At 45.4% G+C, this 20,250-nt stretch overlaps 1 protein-coding gene across 2 annotated transcripts in view; it reads left to right on the top strand.

Annotated features, from left to right (window-relative positions):
• RAD9A (RAD9 checkpoint clamp component A) overlaps positions 1 to 20,250 on the top strand; it is a 206,822-nt gene that overhangs the window by 116,957 nt on the left and 69,615 nt on the right. For both annotated transcript variants that reach the window (XM_040320831.1, XM_040320832.1), the window contains exon 9: positions 18,345 to 18,409. In XM_040320831.1, the coding sequence (XP_040176765.1) occupies positions 18,345 to 18,409 (65 nt within the window). The remainder of the gene's footprint in view (positions 1 to 18,344; positions 18,410 to 20,250) is intronic.

The following is a 20,250-nucleotide window of genomic DNA, read 5'->3' as shown; positions in this document are numbered from 1 at the left end:
TGTCCTCTTCGTCGGGTCCGGCGTCCGATATATTTTCACATTAAGAGCAATGCCTGACACATAGTTGTATGTAATCATTAGGTTTGTGTTCAATCTCCATAACCCCTCAATCTATATCCAGCTATATGGCATTGACTGACCAACATGTTTCAAAAGCTCTTTGTCCTGGGCTGGCGCTATAACTATCTATAAGGAATGTACAACCTGTAAGTAATATAGTTATCTAATCAAAAATAATGCAGACTTGTAGGTATATCCTACATTTTGGTGTTGAGTGGTGAGAGTCACACTTCACAGCCAAGTTTAAAAACCATCCCAGTTCTGGACACAGATATGCCCGAATGGTTGCAATAGGAGACAGGGTGCACACAAGGACCACGAAGAACAATGGAAGGTAAACTGTAACAATAGAAGATACCAATAAGTATAGTATTACACCTAGTGAGGGGGGGGGACTAAATCAAACCCCTTACAAGAATGTATGAAAAAGTGGACATGGATATGACCTATGTGGATGAGTGAAAGGACACTGAAGATGTGTCGGGATGGGTCTTCCAGTATGACAATGACCCAAAACAGGCAAGGCAAGAAAGGAGTGGCTCAAGAAGAAGCACGTTGAGGTCATAGAGTGGCCTAGCCAGTCTCCAGACCTTGGTCCTATATGAAATCATGTGTTTCATGGGAATCAAATACTTATTTTACTCACTGAACTGAAACTCAATTTGACATTTGTATCATGTGTTTTTTTTCTGGATTTTTGGTTACTATTTTCTCTATTTAACCACTTAAGCCCCGGACCATTTTGCTGCTCAATGACCGGGCCACTTTTTGCAATTTCAGCACTGCGTCGCTTTAACGGACAATTGCCATCCTTTTTTCCCACAAATAGAGCTTTCTTTTGGTTGTATTTGATCACCTCTGCGGTTTTTATTTTTTGCGCTATAAACAAAAATAGAGTGACAATTTTGAAAAAATGTTTACTGTTTGCTATAATAAATATCCCCCAAAAATATATAAAAAAAATGTGTTTCCCTCCGTTTAGGCTGATACGTATTCTTCTACATATTTTTTGGTAAAAAAATTGCAATAAGCATTTATCGATCGGTTTGCACAAAAGTTATAGCGTCTACAAAATAGGGGATATTTTTATTGCCTTTTTTTATTAATATATATTTTTTTTTTTTTTGCTAGTACTGGCGGCGATGAGGGATTTTTCTTCTTTTTTTGTCCTTTTTACAGCGATCAGTGCTATAAAAATGGCAGTAAAGGGGTTAACCACTAGGTGGCGCTGAAGGGGTTAATTGTGCCTAGGACTGTGTTCGAACTGTAGGGGGGCTGGGCTGTGTGTGACACTACAGTGATCACAGCTTCCTTTAATACATAAGCATTTCCCTCTTTGTACTCACCGTGAAACGTCGAGACCCGGGCACGCACGCCCACAATGCCGGCTTCTGAAAGGGGACGTGTATATATACATCCTTCTGCCTCTCCGTGCTGTGCTGTCTACGTATATAGTCGTGCACTGGTCGGCAAGCAGTTAAAATACACCTGTGATAAAAATTATAGACCCTTCATTAAGTGGGCATACTTACAAAAATCTGCAGGGGATCAAATTATTGTCTCCCCCCCACTGTAGGTCATGTAAAAACCAAGGTCAAAAAAGTGGTCCTTTTAATAGAAACAAAGCAAAGAGTGGAGGAGCACTCTTTATGCCTAAAGTCTGCCAAGAGCACACAATGATGGGCAGAAGATTGTCCCTGTTTTTCAGTCAGTAGGCAGAAATTCACACAAACTTCCTTGTCTTTTTTTAGATCATAAAATCAGGCTACAGGCTGGAATTCGGTCTCCCTCTAAACCCCCCCCCCCCCCACCCTGTAGATCTTTCCTCACCCATCTGCCAAGAGACCATGTAAGGAAGCAGGCGATGTATTTGATTTCCCAGTGGGAAATTACAGGGCTTCTACTCTTGCGTGTTCCTTGTCCTTGGAAACCTTCTGGCAAGTTTTCCCATGATAATCAATCTACATTAAGTTTGCTGAACAAGTTTCTGGTGTTCAGAAAACTCCATATGGAAAGTATTTACATGGTGAGAAGTCTTTTTAAACCCGAATAGTTTGTAATTTGATTACAGGTGCCCTTGGGTGGTAATCAGCACCCCAGTTAACAATTGTGCCACATCCTACAATAATTGGATTGGAAGTTCAAACAAGAAAATGGACTTTGTAGGCACATAAAGTAACAAAATGTAATATTTCACACAATAATACAAAACACAATAATTAATGCATTTAAAGAGATGCACAATTAAAGGGTCACTAAAGGAAAAATTTTTTTTTGCTGAAATGACTGTTTACAGGGTATAGAGACATAAAAGTTAACTGATTCCTTTTAAAAATGATTAAAAATAGATTAAATACTATCATATAATGTGCCTCTAGTTTCACTTTCGGTTTTAAACTGGTTTCATGTTTATGTGAAGTAAAGAGACCCACAGAACAAAAACAAACAAATCCAGGGCAGTGTTTTGTTTTTAAAATGAATCTGATTGGTTCTGAGGAGTTTTAGACACACAGCTTAGACCACAGTGAGAAGCTCCCATGAGTATTTTCATAAGGAGCCAGACAAGCAGGAAGTGTGGGGATCACAGCAGAATTACAGCTACTTCAAAGCAAAAACGAACAATGAGGGCATGAAACCAGTACTGCAGTAAGGTAAAGGAAGCTATTTAGCTAAAAAAAAAAATTCCTTTAGTGATCCTTTAAATAACATTTAAAAGAAAGAACCACGTGATTAACCACAGAATATATTCTATAGTAATATATTTCACTTATTGCGGGGATATATAGTAGAGATGCCCTCGCCGGAAAAAAAGGGAATATCTTCTTGGTAAGTATCCACAAAGTTCTTGAAGCATTAAAATAAGCTTGACCTGTTTGGCAAAATGGAGAATCGCTTCCTCAGGAGCTTCAGAGTTTCAAGGAAAAAACTATTTTAGTTTAAACAGTAATACAATACATGCCTAAAAAACAATCTATGTCAACGGCTTTGGTATAAATGAAACTCGCCAAAAAAGGTGTTGAGTAGTGTCTGCTCAGTCGTCCCCAACCCATAAAGAACCGCAGCCCGAGCAAGCCCCACCTCGATGGGGATGGCAAAACAACCCTTAACCCACCACTGGTCAGGAGGCCAGAGGGAACAGCGTGTATGCAAGGAATATGGGGGTGCACCGGATAATTAAAAAATATATGAAGCAATGAAATAGTTTTAGCTATATTGGAGAACGTGTGTAGGGGTTAAACTGTTCCTAAACACAAATCAACTTGTAAGTTTACATCGGTAAAGATTAAATTGTTATGCATCACTCGGACTCTTAGATGGACTGGAATCCTCACTACAAAAAAATAAAATAAAATTGCTACTAATACGTATACCATAAACCACAAGGGCACATAGGATACATATATAAATGAAGAAGGTTGCATGTGAATACCTTATAAAAGATTTTAAGTAAGCTCACAATGCATTCAAAAATCTCCCATGTGCTGTAGTAACTACTGGGCTGTTTCCATTATAGGTAATGTGACAAATATGGCAAAAAATATACATACATAATGGTTAGCTATAAAATAGTGATTGAAAACCATGGCTATAACACTGCTTAAAAACGGCTGACATACATACTCTTAACACCAGTAAATTTAAAATCTGCATCCAGATGGACACCTCAACTACTGCATGTGCGAGGTAAACAGGGCGACTCCACTCCCCTATAGCATCTGAGGTCATGAGATATACTACCCCTTCTGTATTGCAAGTAGCATGAAATTGAGGACGGAAAATCTCACCATTTGGCAACTGAAAACACGTACCCATGGGCAGTACATTGCAAACACATGTAAAAATGCCTTGGACTTGAGTCTGTTTATCAGGATTGGGTCTGTATTCACTTGTATTTTGTTGCCTAGGGACAAGCTTTTCCGAAAAACTATTTCAGGTGTTTCTCTAACGTACTTGCCACTTGGATCCTCGCTAAGCAGGTGCCAGTGTCGTTCCAAACAATTTCGTTATTTGTGTTGAGCTGAATATTTTGTAACGAACTTTGTGGTCTGTTGGTTTGAGTTGATTTTTGGACGGGGGTACAGTAAAGATACTCTCTCCCTTCCAATGGCTTTGTTAAAGGCCTTTCTAAGAAGGCTTTTGCTATAACTGCGTTTTCACAGCCGTGTGCGCAGTTCATTGGCATGATGCCTGAACTCGGCCTCCTGCATGCAATTTCTGCGCAGGCGAATGTACTGCGCATACAGAATGCTATGGACAAATGACATGGGATGTCCACTTCTAGCATGCAACAGGGTGTTTCCTGCCATGCTTTTACGGTATAATTTGGTAACTATATTATCAAGAGAATCTCTGTATATAGTTAAGTCCAGAAAAGATATGGAATTTGGATACCAGTCAAAAGTAAATTTTTAAATTAAAATTATTTGTATTAAAGATGATATTGTCCCTGTCCAAATAATGAAAACATTGTCAATATACCTGAACCAGCACATGGTCTGGTCCAGGAATTGACGAAACGCCTCACTTGAAAAAATCTCCCGCTGCGCAAAATGTGCCCATGGCGACGCCCTGCACCTGGAGGTAGTGGGAGCCGAGAAAAGAAAAAAAAATTGTGCTTGAGTATAAACGATAACCGCTGAATAATAAGACTGGAATTTTCCACTATCTTTGGTCTTGTTAAATTTGAAAATGTTTTGACAGTTTTGAGGCCTAATTCATGGGGTATACTTTGAATACAGAGCCTCTACGTCAATAGTGACAAAAAAGGCATTTGGGGAAATAGTGAGACCATACAGTTTTCTCAAAAGATTGGACGTATCTCTCACATACGGAGGAAGTCTCATAATGTGGCATTAAGAAGTATCCAAACCTACTCTCATTTTCCGTCATGGACCCTATACCCAAAATAATGGGTCTTCCTGGCAGTTTGGTCTTATTCTCATGTATCTTGGTGATAACATAAAAAAACTTCCTCCCTTGGAAAGGCTGTATTAAAATATTCGTAAGTAAACTTGTCAATCAATGCATCTGCATCTGCTGTATAGATTAGTAACTTAAATTCCAATTTGAACTGTGCCATAATTTCAGTTGTGATGGGTCTATACCACACTGTATACCTCAAATTGTCAAAACACATAGGCCCGGATTCACAAAGCACTTGCGCCGGCGTATCTCTAGATACGACGGCGCATATTTGCACTTATGAAGCGTATCTGTGCACCGTACCCACAAACTAAGATATGCCTAAAAACAGGCTTCATCCCACCGACGCAACTTGCCTACGCTGGCGTAGAGTGGGCGCATATTTACGCTGGACCCATTTGGCGCTCCCATCGATTTCCTATTCAAATATGCAAATGAGGGAGATACGGCAATTCACGAACGTACGTGCGCCCGACGCAGTGCGAGTTAAGTCATACGTCCGGCGTAAAGTTATGCCCCATAAAGGAGGTGTAACTCGGCAGCAGACATGCAAAGGTCTGCACCAGGGAACACAAGCCGGCGTATTTTACGTAGTTTACGTTGGACGTGAATATGACTAGGACGTAGGTTACGTTCACGTCGTAGGCAGTGATCCGGCGTATCTTAGGCAGTTGTTCCGACGTGATTGTGAGCATGCGCACTGGGGTGCTTCCATGGGACGGCGCATGTGCCATTCATTATACGTATCTGTCTGGGGCTCAGCCCATCATTTGCATGGGGTCACGCCTCATTTGCATGGCTCGCGCTCACGCCCACTTCCACTTACGCCTTGGAAACCCAGCGCAGTTTTGGGAGTATTGGCTTTGTGAATTCAATGCTTGCCTCTCTGTGCTGCGTCGGCGTAGCGTACAGGAGATACGCTACGGTGGCATAAATGTGCGCCGCTGTCTGTGAATCCGGGCCAATGTCTCATATTGTTGACAAGCTAACAAAACTGTTATCGCCTTTATCTGAGGCTGTAATGACTGTCATCCCTGGATTGTAGATTTTTTTTTTTTTTTTTTTTTTAAAGCTTCTTGGTCAAATTGGATGAAATAGAAAGAGATGGCATATTTTTAATCTCTAACCATGGCTATAAGGAAAGCTGCCACTTGGGGGTTAGTGTTAAAGGGTTGTAAAGGAAAAATATATTTTTTCCCTAAATAGCTTCCTTTATCTTAGTGCAGTCCTCCTTCACTGTAACTCACCACCTTTTTAATGCAAGGCTTTCTTCCTGGTGTGCAGAAAGCCTCTTGAGGGGGGAGGGAGCGAGCAGGAGTATCAGGACGCCCACTAACACAACACCGCTCCTTTCTCTATCTGCAAAGTAGAGTGTCCTGACTTGCCTGCTCGCCCCCTCCCCCCTCAAGAGGCTTTCTCCACACCAGGGAGAAAGCCTCGCATTACGGTGTGTAGTTACAGACAGAACAACAGGAAGTGAGCATTTCTCAGGAAGAAATAAGGACAAAATCGAAGGATGAGGTAAGTGAAGGAGGACTGCACTAAGGTAAAGGAAGCTATTTGGGGAAAATTTTTTTTTCACTTACAACCCCTTTAAGGTCGGGAAACTGATCAGATTTGTTTTTGAAAGATGGAATTTTGGTTTCAACGTTGGGCCTCTGGCTCGATTAATTTTGTTGAGTATTATTAAAATCTTGATTTTCATCTAACAATAACATAAGGTCCCTATTTTAATGCTCTTAAATCTTTCATAGTACTTTTTTGATCTGCTCTGATAGGTCTTTTTCTGCCCCAAGTCTCTTTTTGTCAGGGTCAAAAATATGTTTGTACTTAAGTTTCCTCGTAAAGAGATAAAGGTATTTGTCTATATTGGCATTAGGACAGAAACTTAAGCCTAATTTTAGGACTATTAGTTCATCATCAGATAAAGGATATGGGGTTAAATTAATAACACTTAATTCCTCGTCGATGGGTTGAGAGGTGTTTCCCCTAAAGGGATATCTTGACATATTGTGTATGTACTAAGTGTATTTTGTTTGTATTTCATTAGTGAGTGCTGAGGTAGGTCTTGGTGGATGTGTAAATGTCCCCGAGGGACCTGCATTACTTCCCTCTGCTCCTCGAGATACTGTTAGAGAAGTGGTTTGTGAACTGGCTGGGCTGCTATAGGTCCCATATAAGCATATTATGAAAGATCATAAAAATCCTAAAGCCTGATACATTGGTCGGCTTTTTCTTAGTACTCGGTGTGACGGGGTACCCACCACCATGCAGACCCCGCTTACATGATCCATTTTGAGGATGTGCATTTGTCATAGGTTGCATTCGTTGTGCCTGTGAAAAAGATGAAGATGGAGAAGAATCAGATTCCAAATCGTCCTCTGATACATATACATTACAACGGTTTGTGATCGGTTCCTATAGCCAGGGCCCCTCCCTTTTGATTGGATTATCCCATCTATAGGCATAGCCTTCTCTAAAGGCCATCCTATATTTAGCAATTTTGGCTTGTTTCTTGGAGATTATGCTTTTATTCAATCCATCCAAAAATCCTTTCAGTTCCTGATTTTGGCCAACATATTCGGTGTGCGTTTTGATATGTTTATGTTTTGTGTGCAACAAAGCCAATTCCTGATCCAGCATGTTGGTATCCAGTTGATACTGGGATAACAGCTGCATACAGTCTTGGCTACATTTATTCAAAACTGCCTCCCAGGATCCTCTGAGGTCCTGTGAGAGGTATTCCTGATGGTAGGGAACATTTGAATCCTCAGGCCCATAGGGCTGATGTTCCCTCTGATATACTGTTTGACGAACTCCATGTGCCAATGGAGATTGGATTTCTTTTTTAACAGTTGCTTCAATTTATCAAAATAAAGTTTCAAATCGTAGTCTTCTTTGTTAGAGCCATTATATGAAGTTTTGAAATTTATTCATCAATCCTGACCATGCTGTGCCCACAAAGTCCATTTTGATTGAAAATGGGGGGATTGGGGGCGTGGCTTGGACATGGCCGAGTGAGGCAGCAGACTCCCTGAGCTCCTCACACACCAACGCTACAATAGCCTGATCCGGCGGATCCGCGGCCACAAATAGGACGCCAAAGGCATGTCCCAGAACCGGAGAGCCTCCTCCAGGACCAGGACAGCTTTGCAGCCCGGAATCGGCACGATCAACGCCTATTTCGGCGGCGGAACGCAGTCGAGTGCTGGGCCATCCAAGATGGCGCTCGGGAAAAGCAAGGGCGCGGATGCTGCAACGAAGCACGCGCTGAGGCCTACTACACCGCCGCAGCACGGGTCCCCCATACAGACGCCGGCACTGGTAAGGGATCCGACCCCCCCTGTCTCCCCAATCTCCACCGCATCGCTAGGTCAGGGCTCTGACATCGCAGATCTGATGGGGGATAGGGACCTGCGACAGCACCTCCTGTCCCTCCCCACCAAGATAGACCTGGACCGCTTTGCCACCAGGGTTGAGAGGGCCTTTAAGCAGGACATTGAACAGCTGAAGTAAGACACCACTCAGCTAGGTACAAGGCTGGAGGCCCTGGAGCAGATAGTGGAAGAGGCCTTGCCTACCATCTCCCAGCTAAGGGATAGATGCGCTGCACAGGACAACCATATTGAGAGTCTCCTATCACAATTGGATGACTATGAGAACCGTAGCAGGAGGTCCAATATACGCATAAGGGGACTGCCTGAAGCTACTGGGGCCAGGGATATTATCCCTACACTGCAGGGCATTTTCAAGGAACTTCTAGGCCTCTCCCCTGCTGAGACTGTGTGGAAATTGACAGAGCACACAGGGCCCTGCGACCCCCATCGCAAGATGCAGAGAACCCGCGTGATATAATCTGTAAACTACACAGGTACACGGTCAAAGACCAGCTCATGCAGCGAATGCGTAACCGCCCTTTTCTTTGACTTTGATGGAGCACGCCTGTTCTTCTACCAGGATTTGTCACGCCGCACCCTGATGCAACGCAGGGCACTGGGCCCTCTCCTTGAATCCCTCCGCTCGTCCAATGCCACCTATAGATGGGGGTTCCCCTTCGTTTTGCAGGCCAGCAGGGAAGGCAAGTCGGCAACCCTACGCACCAAGGATGACCTCCCGCATTTTTTGTCACAGCTACAGCTGGCCCCTGTGGATTTCCTGGACTGGAGGATCAATTCTGGCCTTCCGATGGTGGCGATGCCCCAACCATGGCAACAGGTTCGCCGCTCCCAAGGCCGCAAACGGTCCTCTTCGGCTGCAGTGATGCCGGGGTCTTCAATGGGAGATTGAGGCACCACGGAGCCATTAGACTTCCAATCTGGGTCTCCTGGGAACTGACCCTCTGATGTAAATGGCCAGTATGGAGGGGGGCCATTGCAACTTTATTCCTTGGGATATCCCGGGCTTCTTCGGTACCTACAGCTCACATATTGTGGATTGCCTACTCACCAGCCAGAAGCCTGGTGCCTTGTATTAAGGCCCCCTCCAGTTTTTCAATGTTTCATTTTTTGCTACCTTTTCAGCATTTTTTCTTTTTAAGATGGCCTTTTAATACGTGTTATGTGCCCTGCTGTCCGGGGTTTTTTCACCCGGAGATATTTTGAGACTTTGTGGAGTCGCAATGCTCCCGGATATATATGGTTTGCTTCTTGCTGTGTGAGGAGTGGGAAACACCTGACTTTCCATGTCCGATCACTTCTCCCACATAGGACTACCCGTTTTGGGTGCCAGCCCAGATTTGGGCGCTTCGCCCGGCCCAGGTGGCCCTCACAAGTTGGGGGGGCTCCCTGGGCTTGGTGAACAGTTTGGGGCTTCTCCTCTTATCGCCTTGAGGCGTTCGAGTGGCCCTGTTTTATGTTTATTGTGCCTTATGTAATGTCTTTTTTATTAATGTGTTTTCTTCTCTCCCCTAACTTCCTCCTCTTCTTCCTCTCTTCTCTTCCTTCTGGACTCTTACCTCTAGCGCTTATTCAGCGTCAGACGGAGGGATCAGCACTCGCCGACTATAACAAGATGGGGACTGGCGCCTGGACAACCCTTAACGTCAACACATGGCTACGATCAAGGTAGTGTCATATAATGTGCGTGGGCTGTGCTCTCCCAATAAGCGGAATAGGCTCTGGCTAGAGCTTAAGAGATTGGGGGGCCCAGGTAATATTTCTGCAGGAGACCCACTTCACCGCCTCCTCGCTTCCTAAACTGCCCAGCCACCTTTTTTCACAATGGTATCTTAGTAACTCCCCTACACCTAAGTCCAGGGGTACGGCAATAGCTGTCCATAGGAATTGCCCGTTCCAGCCCTCTGACCACAAGGTAGACCCCCAGGGGCGCTATGTGTTTTTGAAGGGCACAATAATGGGCCAGAAATACACCTTCGCAACCTTATATGCCCCGAATTCACAACAGATCACGTTTTTGGACCGGGTCCTGGACCAGCTGAGTGACTTCCGGGAGGGCAGACTGATACTGGGAGGGGACTTCAATGTCAGCCCTGATCCTCTCTTAGATACCTCTGCGAGCAAATCTACCCACTCCCACGCCTTCCTGAAACACTTCAAAAAGACCCTTCAGAGGCACACACTGGTGGACTGCTGGAGGGCCCTTCATGCTGAGGGGAGGGACTACAGCTACTTCTCCAGTGTACATAAAGTCTACACCAGAATAGATTTGATGCTAGTGGATCAGGGTTCTTTGGACCTCCTGCTAGAAGCAACTATTGACCACATTACTATCTCCGACCATGCCCCTGTGACCCTTACGATCTCTTTAGCGCAGGCGCTGGCCAGGGCCAGGACTTGGAAGTTAAACGAGAATTTACTTGACGACGTGGGGGTGGTGGCGGGGGTTCAGGAGACTCTCTAACAAACTACTTTGCTGAGAATGCCAATGGTGAGATCAGTGACGGCATCCTGTGGGAAGGTCATAAGGCAGTGGTTCGCGGTACTTTCATCGCCCTGGGAGCCAAACTTAACAGGGAGAGGCAGGCGGACTTCCAGAGGGTGCTACAGGCGCTGAGGCAGGCCGAACTTAGGCATAAGCGGACATCGGCCCCATCCGAGCTCTGCTGTCTGAACGAACTTAGACGGCTCTTTGCTAGGTTGCTAGATAGGAAAATCGCGCGTAAACTGCGTTACATGGCCCACGCGTACTATGAATACGGCAATAAATGCGGACGGATGCTGGCGCGTGCGCTTCGAAAGAAGAGGCTTGCGGCTCACGTGCATAAACTACACTCCCCTAAGGGAGAACCGGCTCAGCACTCCTCAAAGATTGCCTCGATGTTTCGCGAATACTACGAGAATTTATATAACCTGGGAGCCACCGACTCCTCTGTGGAGGTGACCCACAAAAAAACTAAAATTGAGTCGTATCTTGCCTCGATTGGGCTCCCCACCCTGCCCCCTGAGCAGACGACTGGCCTTGAACACCCTATTTCCACGGCGGAACTTTTTGCGACTATTAAATCTCTTCCCTCTGGCAAAAGTCCGGGCCCGGACGGGTTCACGAAGGCGTATTACGTAAACATTTTTGACAAAATACAGGCCCCCTTATGCACCCTTCTTAACTCACTGGCATCGGGTGGCCAACTTCCAAGGGAGACTTCGTTGGCACACATTACGGTGCTTCCGAAGGACGGTAAGGACCCTGCTCAACCCCAGAGCTATCGCCCGATTTCCCTCTTAAATACGGACCTAAAAATTTTCTCAAAGATTTTGGCCAACCGATTGAAACCTCTTCTTCCTGACTTGGTACACGCAGACCAAGCTGGCTTCATACCGGGGCGGGAAGCCAGAGATAACTCAAATAGGGCGATACAGCTGATCCACTGGGCGCGTGCACGCGATCGGATGCCTCCATACTTGATACTGTCCACCGACGCTGAAAAGGCATTCGATCGCGTGGACTGGCAGTTCCTCAGCGCGGTTCTGGAGAAGGCAGGGTTGGGCCCACATATGCTAAGCTGGATCTCTACGCTTTATGTCTCCCCCACAGCACAGGTTAAGGTGAACGGTGGCCTCTCGGCTGGGTTCGCGATCCGGAATGGCACGAGACAGGGGTGTCCGCTCTCGCCCCTCTTGTTTGCATTGGTCCTGGAACCGTTGCTGCAAAGGGTCAGATCTAACCCCAACATTAGAGGGATAAATGTAGGCTCCCTGGAACACAAGCTCTCTGCTTATGCAGATGACATACTGTTTCATGTGGTAGAGCCCCTTGTCTCACTGCCAGTCTTGATGGATGAATTTCGGGAATACGGGGAGGTATCGAACTTCAAGATAAACTATTCGAAATCCGAGATACTGCCTGTCACTGTCCCCCCTGCCCTGGCGTCCTCCTTGAGGGACTCATTCCCCTTCAAGTGGTCCACGTCCTCCATGAAGTACCTAGGGATCCAGCTTACTAATAGTGTAGACTCGCTTTATTCCCAGAACTATGTCCCACTTTTGAAAAAGACTTCCCAGGACTTACTGGCCTGGGATAGGACAATGTTCACATGGGTGGGACGGACGAAAATCCTGAAGATGACAGTTCTGCCCCGTATCCTATTCCTCTTACAGATGATACCTATAAGATTACCGAAACGTTTTTTCACTGAACTACGGAGTATTTTTACTAAATTTGTATGGGGGGGTAGAAGACCTAGACTGGCAATGACGATCTTGCAAAGGTCCAAGTTGCGGGGAGGCTTGGGAATACCAAATATTCTTAGGTACTATCAGGCGATCGCACTACAGCGCATCCTGAACTGGAAGTTCCATACGTCCCTTAAGTTATGGGTCCCTCTGGAAAAGACAATGGCGGGACGGGACTTGTCCTACGCACCCTGGGTCCCGACGGACAGTAGAGGGCTCTCTGACTGGGTGTCCCCGTTGACAACTCACTCCCTGTCCATTTGGGATAAACTGAATGGCGGCCTGGCACTGGCGCCGAGGACTTCTCCTCTGGCGCCTGTTGGAGGTTACCCGTGGTTCTCCCCAGGAGAGCTGAAAGCTTCCCTCGGAACGTGGGTTAGGGATGGGGTAGTTAGCCTCGCAAGATTTATGGACAGCGGAATTTTAACACCGCTGGCCACCTTACGCGCTCCATATGGTAGCTTTCCCTTTGACTTCTGGAGATACCGTCAGCTTGAGACCTTCACAGCAAAGTGTCAGAGGGTAGCACAGATCAGAACTAGCCTGACAGAGTATGAGCGCCTTTGGGCGTCGGAAGATCCAGAGCCCCATTTAATCTCGGTTCTATACCGACTGTTAGAGGACGCTTCCCCGAATCCCCGTCCTTACTTTGTTAGAGAATGGGAGAGGGACCTACAGATTGACCTTACGGATGACCAACTTTACCACTTATACCGCCTAACCCACAAGAGCTCAGTTGATGCCAAAACCCAAGAAAATAATTATAAGAGATTGACGCGTTGGTACAGGGTGCCGGCCGCGTTAGCTAGGATTTTCCCTAATGCTTCAGATAGGTGCTGGAGGGGGTGTGGACAGAGGGGCTCTCTCCTCCATATTTGGTGGGAGTGCCCGGTGCTTCGCCCGTTCTGGGACATGGTTGCTAAACACGTGTCTGAGGGCTTGGGCATGGATGTTCCGGCCCAACCCCAACATTTCCTGCTCCACGTCCCCCCCATTCCCCTGTCACGGTATAAACGTAGTGCTCTCCCCCACCTCCTCAATGCGGCAAAACGACTTATTCCGATTCATTGGAAAAGCTCACACATTCCCAGTGAGCAAGACTGGTTGGGGAAGGTGGGGGAGATCATGGAAGCGGAAGGTTGGCTGGCCACCTGCAGGGATACCCGCGAAAAATTCGAGGCCACCTGGGCAGAGTGGAAGGCCCACGTACATGACACGGCTTTGCTCTCCTCCAGTTTGGATGAGGCGCTACTGGTGTTGGCTGACCCCTCCTTTTGGGAACTTGTCCGGGCGCATCGTCAGACGACCTCTTGAGGCTCCGGGATGACGGGGGTCCTTTAAGTCGGCGAGTGTGGTGAGTGCTGATCCTTCTACCTTCCTATCTATCTTCTCTCAACTCTCTCTGTCCCTCCTCCTGACCTCCACTCTGTTCCTTTATCCCTTGCCCCTCTTCCCCCTCCTGAATGTTTAATGCATAGATATTTGTTTAATATTGGGACCATCGATGCGACCCCTAACCTGGTTGACTAGTCCCATTTCTCAGGTCTGTTACAATTAGCATGTAGCAAAGGGAGCCACCTTGCTGTCTGCCGGGGAGCCGGGGCATGGGGACACATTCCTTTCCCCGTTATTTTGGGGGGACCCGCCCATGAGGATCGAATGTCCCGGGTGGGTGGAGTGTCCGCCTGTCCCTGCTTTATGGCGGGCCACTGCTCCCGGTTTAATGTCTGCCTGAGCTCGGACCGAAGGCACTTTCCCTTAGAGTCCCTTCTCTCCCCTATCCCCTTCCCCCTCCCTTTGGCCCACTATCCCTTATCCCTCCCCTCCCTCACTGTCACCCCCTTCTCTGGTTATTGTTATTATTTTGTATTGGCTTTCTGTCTGATTGATAATGCCGCATTGTACAACTGTCAATACCTCTTTTCTTTGAAAAATGAAAATAAATATTTTACAAAAAAAGAAAATGGGGGGATTAAATATACTGCGTGTAATAAAAAACCTGCTCAATTATTCTCAAAAAATAAAGGGTAAAAACGGGAAAGAACAAAGTTGTCTTTCCAGAGAGTAAGAATATGTTGAAAAAACACCACCATTTTTTAAAATAGGGCTAACCACACAAAGGTGGACAAGATTGGTGCTTCCACCTGACATTTTTACAACAGAATGCTTATGATGACCATGGTCATCCAAGACGCTTATCTTCATGTACCCATTTTTCATGAAAAAGAAAGTAGCCCCTCTAGGTGCGAGCCTTGATGGAGATCCACCGTGTAGATATCCCATGTGCGGGCAATGCATTTAGCAAGACAGGAACAAAGGATTGAGTCTCTCAATCAAGAGACATTATTCCTGGTCCCCTCCTGAGACTCTCAAACTTTTTTTTAGGTTACCAAATAGACACGGTGAATCAAACTTTTTCTAACGGAAGAAACCGTGAGAAAAGTAATTTTTTTTTTTAGCCATTCAAGCTACTTTCACAACAGCTATCCCAGAAGTTCCATGGACTTGGCTGCACTCCAGGACCCTTCAGGCATTTCTCCTCAGGTCATGGAGTCGCAAAAGGGAGTATTCTATATCCGATAGTTCCCTTCCATCTGAGGATTCTCTGAACCTGTCTCGGTGGGAACAATCAAAATGTTTATCGACCGGAACACTATGGGTTTCAGATCACTCCTTTGAAGATTACAACCGACCCCAGTCTCTGGGGTTGGGGTGCTCACTCAGCAGACTGATCTGCTACTTCTGGCTGCCAAACTCATTGCGCATGCTTGTTATGAAATTACAAAGCTTCTTGCAGTAGGAAAGCTTTGCTAACATTGTAACCCAGCATCCAGGCCACAGAAGTTTTGGTCTACACAGACAATGCTACAGTTGTGGCATATCTGAACAAACAGGGGGACCCCTGCTCAGACAGCCTGTTATTTGTCTCCTGAGTTGGGCAGAGACAACCATATCGTATATTGCAGCAGTACACATCAAGGGGTCATAGAACACTAGCAGAATTGCTGAGCCTTGTGAAAATACACCACAAATTTGGGGAATAAAATACGGCGGCCTTCAGGGTAATGAATGCTGGTCCAGGAGGCGGGATGCTAAGACGCTTGGTGTTTCACAGACAAGATCTTTCACAGCGGGAGATCTCCACTCTCTCATCCCGGCTGATGGATGTCTGTTAAGAGATCCTCGCTCTGCACTGAGAGATGGTGGATGAACACGGCTTGAGGTGGTGTTGGCAGGGAGCAGAAGAGGAAACCACCTCCATGGGCTGTACAGACTGGGGTCTGTGAGACCCCCTCCGCCCACTACAGCAAGCAGGGATGAAAGTAAATGTCCCTGTTTCCTTTAAAGAACTACTAGTGGGAAGTGCCAAGACCGGTGGCTGAGGGTACAGGAGGAATCGCATCGAACAGGAAATCACTGGAGGTTAACAGCTTTTCTGCAAAATCATCTGTCTTTTACAGAGAAACTACAGAGCTCAGAATAAGATGGATGGCATAGTTGGTAAAGGTAGGAAATTGGCAAAAAGGGAATTGGGGAAAACTTTTTTTTTTTTTTTTTTCCAGGAGTTCTGCTTTAAGGTCACTTTTCTCTTGGCTGTAACTTCAGAATCTCTGACCTGGAATCTTTCTCTTGCAATAATCCCTTTTTTCAGGGTCCTGGAAGATGGTGTCCTTAATAAACCAGATCCTCTATACTTGTCCAAGGTATCCACTTTCTTTCATGGGTCACAGGAGGTGATTTTTTTTTTTTTTTACCCAGCTTTTGCAGTTCTCCTAGGAATTAGGAAGAAAGGTTTTGTTTACTATGTCAGAAGACCCTTCCTTCATTATTTGGAAGTCACTAAAGAATTCAGGAATTCTTCTCAGCTTTTGATTTTGTTTAGCGTAACCAGGAAAGGTGCTAAAGCATCCAGAAGTTCCATCACTAGATGGATTAGAGACCTGATTCTCTGGGCTTACAGATTTCCCTGCCCCTCCTACAAGGATCAGCGCTTGCTCTTCTAGGTCCTTAGCCACTTCATGGGCAGAACGGGCAGGCGCATCATGGTAAGAAACATCCAAAGCAGGCGTTTGGTCTTCTTCACATGCTCTCACCAAGCACTATAGAGTTCAGATGCTCACCAGTCAAGACCTCTCTTTTTGGAAGGAAGGTTCTACAGGCTGTGGTTCCTCCCTAAGGTATGGAAACTTGCTTATCCTCTCCAAGTAAGCCGTCCTGGAAGATGAAGGGGAAAAACCCCCTTTAGACCTGCCGGTAATTTCCATGAATCTTCCAGGACAGTGTCCGAATTCCCACCCATTTTTTTTTATTTTTTTTTCCTTTTTAGTTTGGTGGGAGCAATACTGAGGTGCAAGGGAGGGCCTTTTTAAATTCGTTCTGTTTTTTTGTTTCCTGTAGAGCTATCCTGAAAGATTCATGGAAATACCGTTGCCAGTAAATCAAACAGGGTTTTTTTTTTTTGTATGTTATAGAATAAATATGAGGTGATGTTTATTATATCAGAAATGAGCAGAACAGGTAAATTGGGTCAGGAAATCTCAAATGTGCAATAGAAAATCACTAGTTTACTGTTGTAAAACAATTTGAGTTGGCAAGGAAACGATGAGCTGGAGCTACAACACCAATGTCACTGACCAGTCCTCCACTTTTGTTTCTGATGGTACCTTACACTGTAAATTATAAATAAATACATTTTATAATGTTTCCAGGAAATGTTAAAGCAGGACTGTGAAAGTGAGATAATTGCTTAATTATTTGGAGCAGAGGTGTGTTTAATGCTTGTGTGATTTATGGCCTGAGTCATCAGTCTGAAAGTAGGTTGAAGGGGTGGCTGTCAGTCCAGGGAGTGTGCAATAATTTAAAATTGATGGACATACCATTAACGTGGAACCAGGAAAACTGCTATATACATCCTTTTTTAGAAGCATTTGTTCACTTTTTTTGTTGTACATCCGTTGTACAACGGTCTACATACATCTGTCACATTGCACATTCAGACAGGTGATCCACTTACCGGTATTTCATGCTTCAACAATGTAATTCTCTTTCATGAGCTGTCAAATAATGCATGGATATTCGATTTCCTCAGCATTGGGACCTCCTCTGCTCGGAAATAATAATCTACGTTTGCAGACACCAGCTAGTTCAAGTAAATCTTTCATAAGCCAACTTTGGGGGTTTCTTTTGGTAAACTCCTCATAAATTGCTGTTGCATGGCCAATCTGCTGACCCTCTTCAGTTGATTGAGTTATTGATGTAAGAAAAGTATGCATTTCAGGCAAGTCAAACTAAAGGTGGTTAAACAGGCTTCTGGCAGACAGGCAGCTGTAGACACTGACCTGATATTCGGCCCGTGTGTACCCAGCTAAACCCACAAGAAACCTAATGGCTCACTCTACCCAAAATGTATCTATATGTTTTCCTTGTACACTTATGCGTTGCATTTTCACATGTTTTTACCTCCTAGAAATCTCCAGGGGGTGAAATTTCTTTTCTGCAATATTTTCTGTCACTTACCACAATGCTAACGCAAAGTTTTCACTGTCCTGCAGTTTGCCCTTTTTTATAGGACATCATTATATAATCCAGTTTTGAAGAACCACACAAAACCTAAAATCTGTTTTGGGTAGAGCTGACCTTTTATTTCATATGTCATGTTTAAATAATATTTAACTTTTTTTTTGTTTTTTTTTTTTTTTTTTTTTTTTTTTTTTTTTTTCTTTTTACCCTCAGGGTCTCCTTGGTTTTGCAGAGTCCAGTTGTCTCCCCATCTCCATACACTTCGATAGCGCCGGATGGTGAGTCTTTGTACATTGTGATTAAAAGTATGGCAGCTACTGTCAACTTGTGTTTTTTTTTTTTTTTTTTTTAAGGCTCACTCTAAGTTTAATAACCTTATTCTTCTGTTGTTCTTGTCATAAAAAAAAAAAGAACATGGTTAGACCAGGTATCAAGACACTAAACATATAAAAATTAACATATGTCAGCGCAGAGATCCTTCTTATGCTAATGGCTATCATAGCTTTGGCACAACCCAGTCCTCTACAGAGCTCACTTAAAGGACCATTTTTACATATGAGATCCAATCGGGTCCACCAGTTTGTTTTTCACGTGGCCCTGATTGGGATGGTCCATGTATCCCTATGGACCCGCAGGTGTAACGGACCACCCATGGAGCAGAGCAGGCTATGTCTGTGTCTGCTTTGCATAAACACAGCGGACGCGGGCCTGTCATCTGTCCTCTCTGTTAAGCAGGGGATCAGCGGACAGTGTTGGTTTACCATTTTCCATTTTTGGATGCACTTCCTGGATTGGCAATATAAAAGTCAGCAGTACCGGATGATCCATGTTCTCCGTCCAAAGAGATTATAATATTTAAGACTATGCACTTTTCATTGTGTGTTTTTTTTTGGGTGGGTGCGGGAATAATATAACTTACTGGACAGTTGTGTCAACTAGAACAAAAAAGGCAGCTGTCGGTGGTATGTAAGCTGTCAATACATCAATAACTGGCAGGCAGGTCATTGAGTTTGCAGTTGAACAGAGTTAAAGTGATTGTAAAGGCACATTTTTTTTCCTATAAAAATAATAAACCTGTTATACTTGCTTGCTCTGTTGCAGTGGATTTGCACAGAGCAGCCCAAATCCTCCTCTTCTCGGATCCCTCTTCTGTGATCTTGGCTCCTCACTCCTGTTCAGTGCCCCCACAGCAAGCAGCTTGCTATGGGGGCACTTGAGCCGAGTCACAGCTCCCAGTGCCCATTCACACACAGAGACCCGAACAGGCCCTGCCCCCTCTCTTCCTTGATCGGCTAGCTGACTTTGACCACAGTGGGAGCCAATGGCACTGCTGCTGTGTTCCAGCCAACCAGGAAGGAGAATCTCAGACAGCTGAGACACTCGTGGACAGAGAGGGACCTCAGGCAAGTATTAGGGGCCTGAGAGGGGCTGCTGCACATGGAAGGCTTTTTATCCTAATGAGTAGAATGCATTAAAGTGGTAGTATACTCTGTACTACCACTTTCACTTACAGGTAAGCCTATAATAAGGCTTACCTGTAAGTATAAAGAATATCTCCTAAACCTGTACGGTTTAGGAGATATTCCCCTCGCAATGCGCCGCTGACTGCATCGGCGCATGCGCAGCGGGGATCTTCGGCTAAAGGCCCGGCAGCCGCCAAACCTTGCCGGACAGAAGTCTCCCCCGCCCATGCCTGGGAGTGACGTCATTGCCGCTCCAGCCAATCACAGCGCTGGAGCAGCGGTACCCGGAAGACACGCCGAGGCAAGATGACATCTCCCTCGGCGTGGACCAGGTAAGTTCCCCTAACCTTGTTTCAAGGTAAGTATTTCATAATGAGCGAGTATGCGGTGCATACTCGCTCATTATGGCTTTTGCTTTTCAGGGATGTTAAAAAAAAACAAAAAAAACAGCGGCTTTACTACCGCTTTAAGATAGGGAAAAAAACTGCCTTTACAGCCCCTTTAACTACTTACCGACCAGCCGCCGCCGTTATACGGTGGCTTGTCGGTTAAGTAGAGAGAGAGCTAGAACGGGGTTCTGTGTATGTAAACAGACAGATCCCCATTCTGACAGGGGAGTAGAGAGATCTGCTGTTTCTAGTGATCAGGAACAGCAA

Source organism: Rana temporaria, chromosome 8, assembly GCF_905171775.1.
Source record: "Rana temporaria chromosome 8, aRanTem1.1, whole genome shotgun sequence".
Classification (NCBI taxonomy): Eukaryota; Metazoa; Chordata; class Amphibia; order Anura; family Ranidae; genus Rana; species Rana temporaria.
Note: the sequence above shows the minus strand (reverse complement) of the source record. Positions and strands in the feature narration are given on the sequence as shown.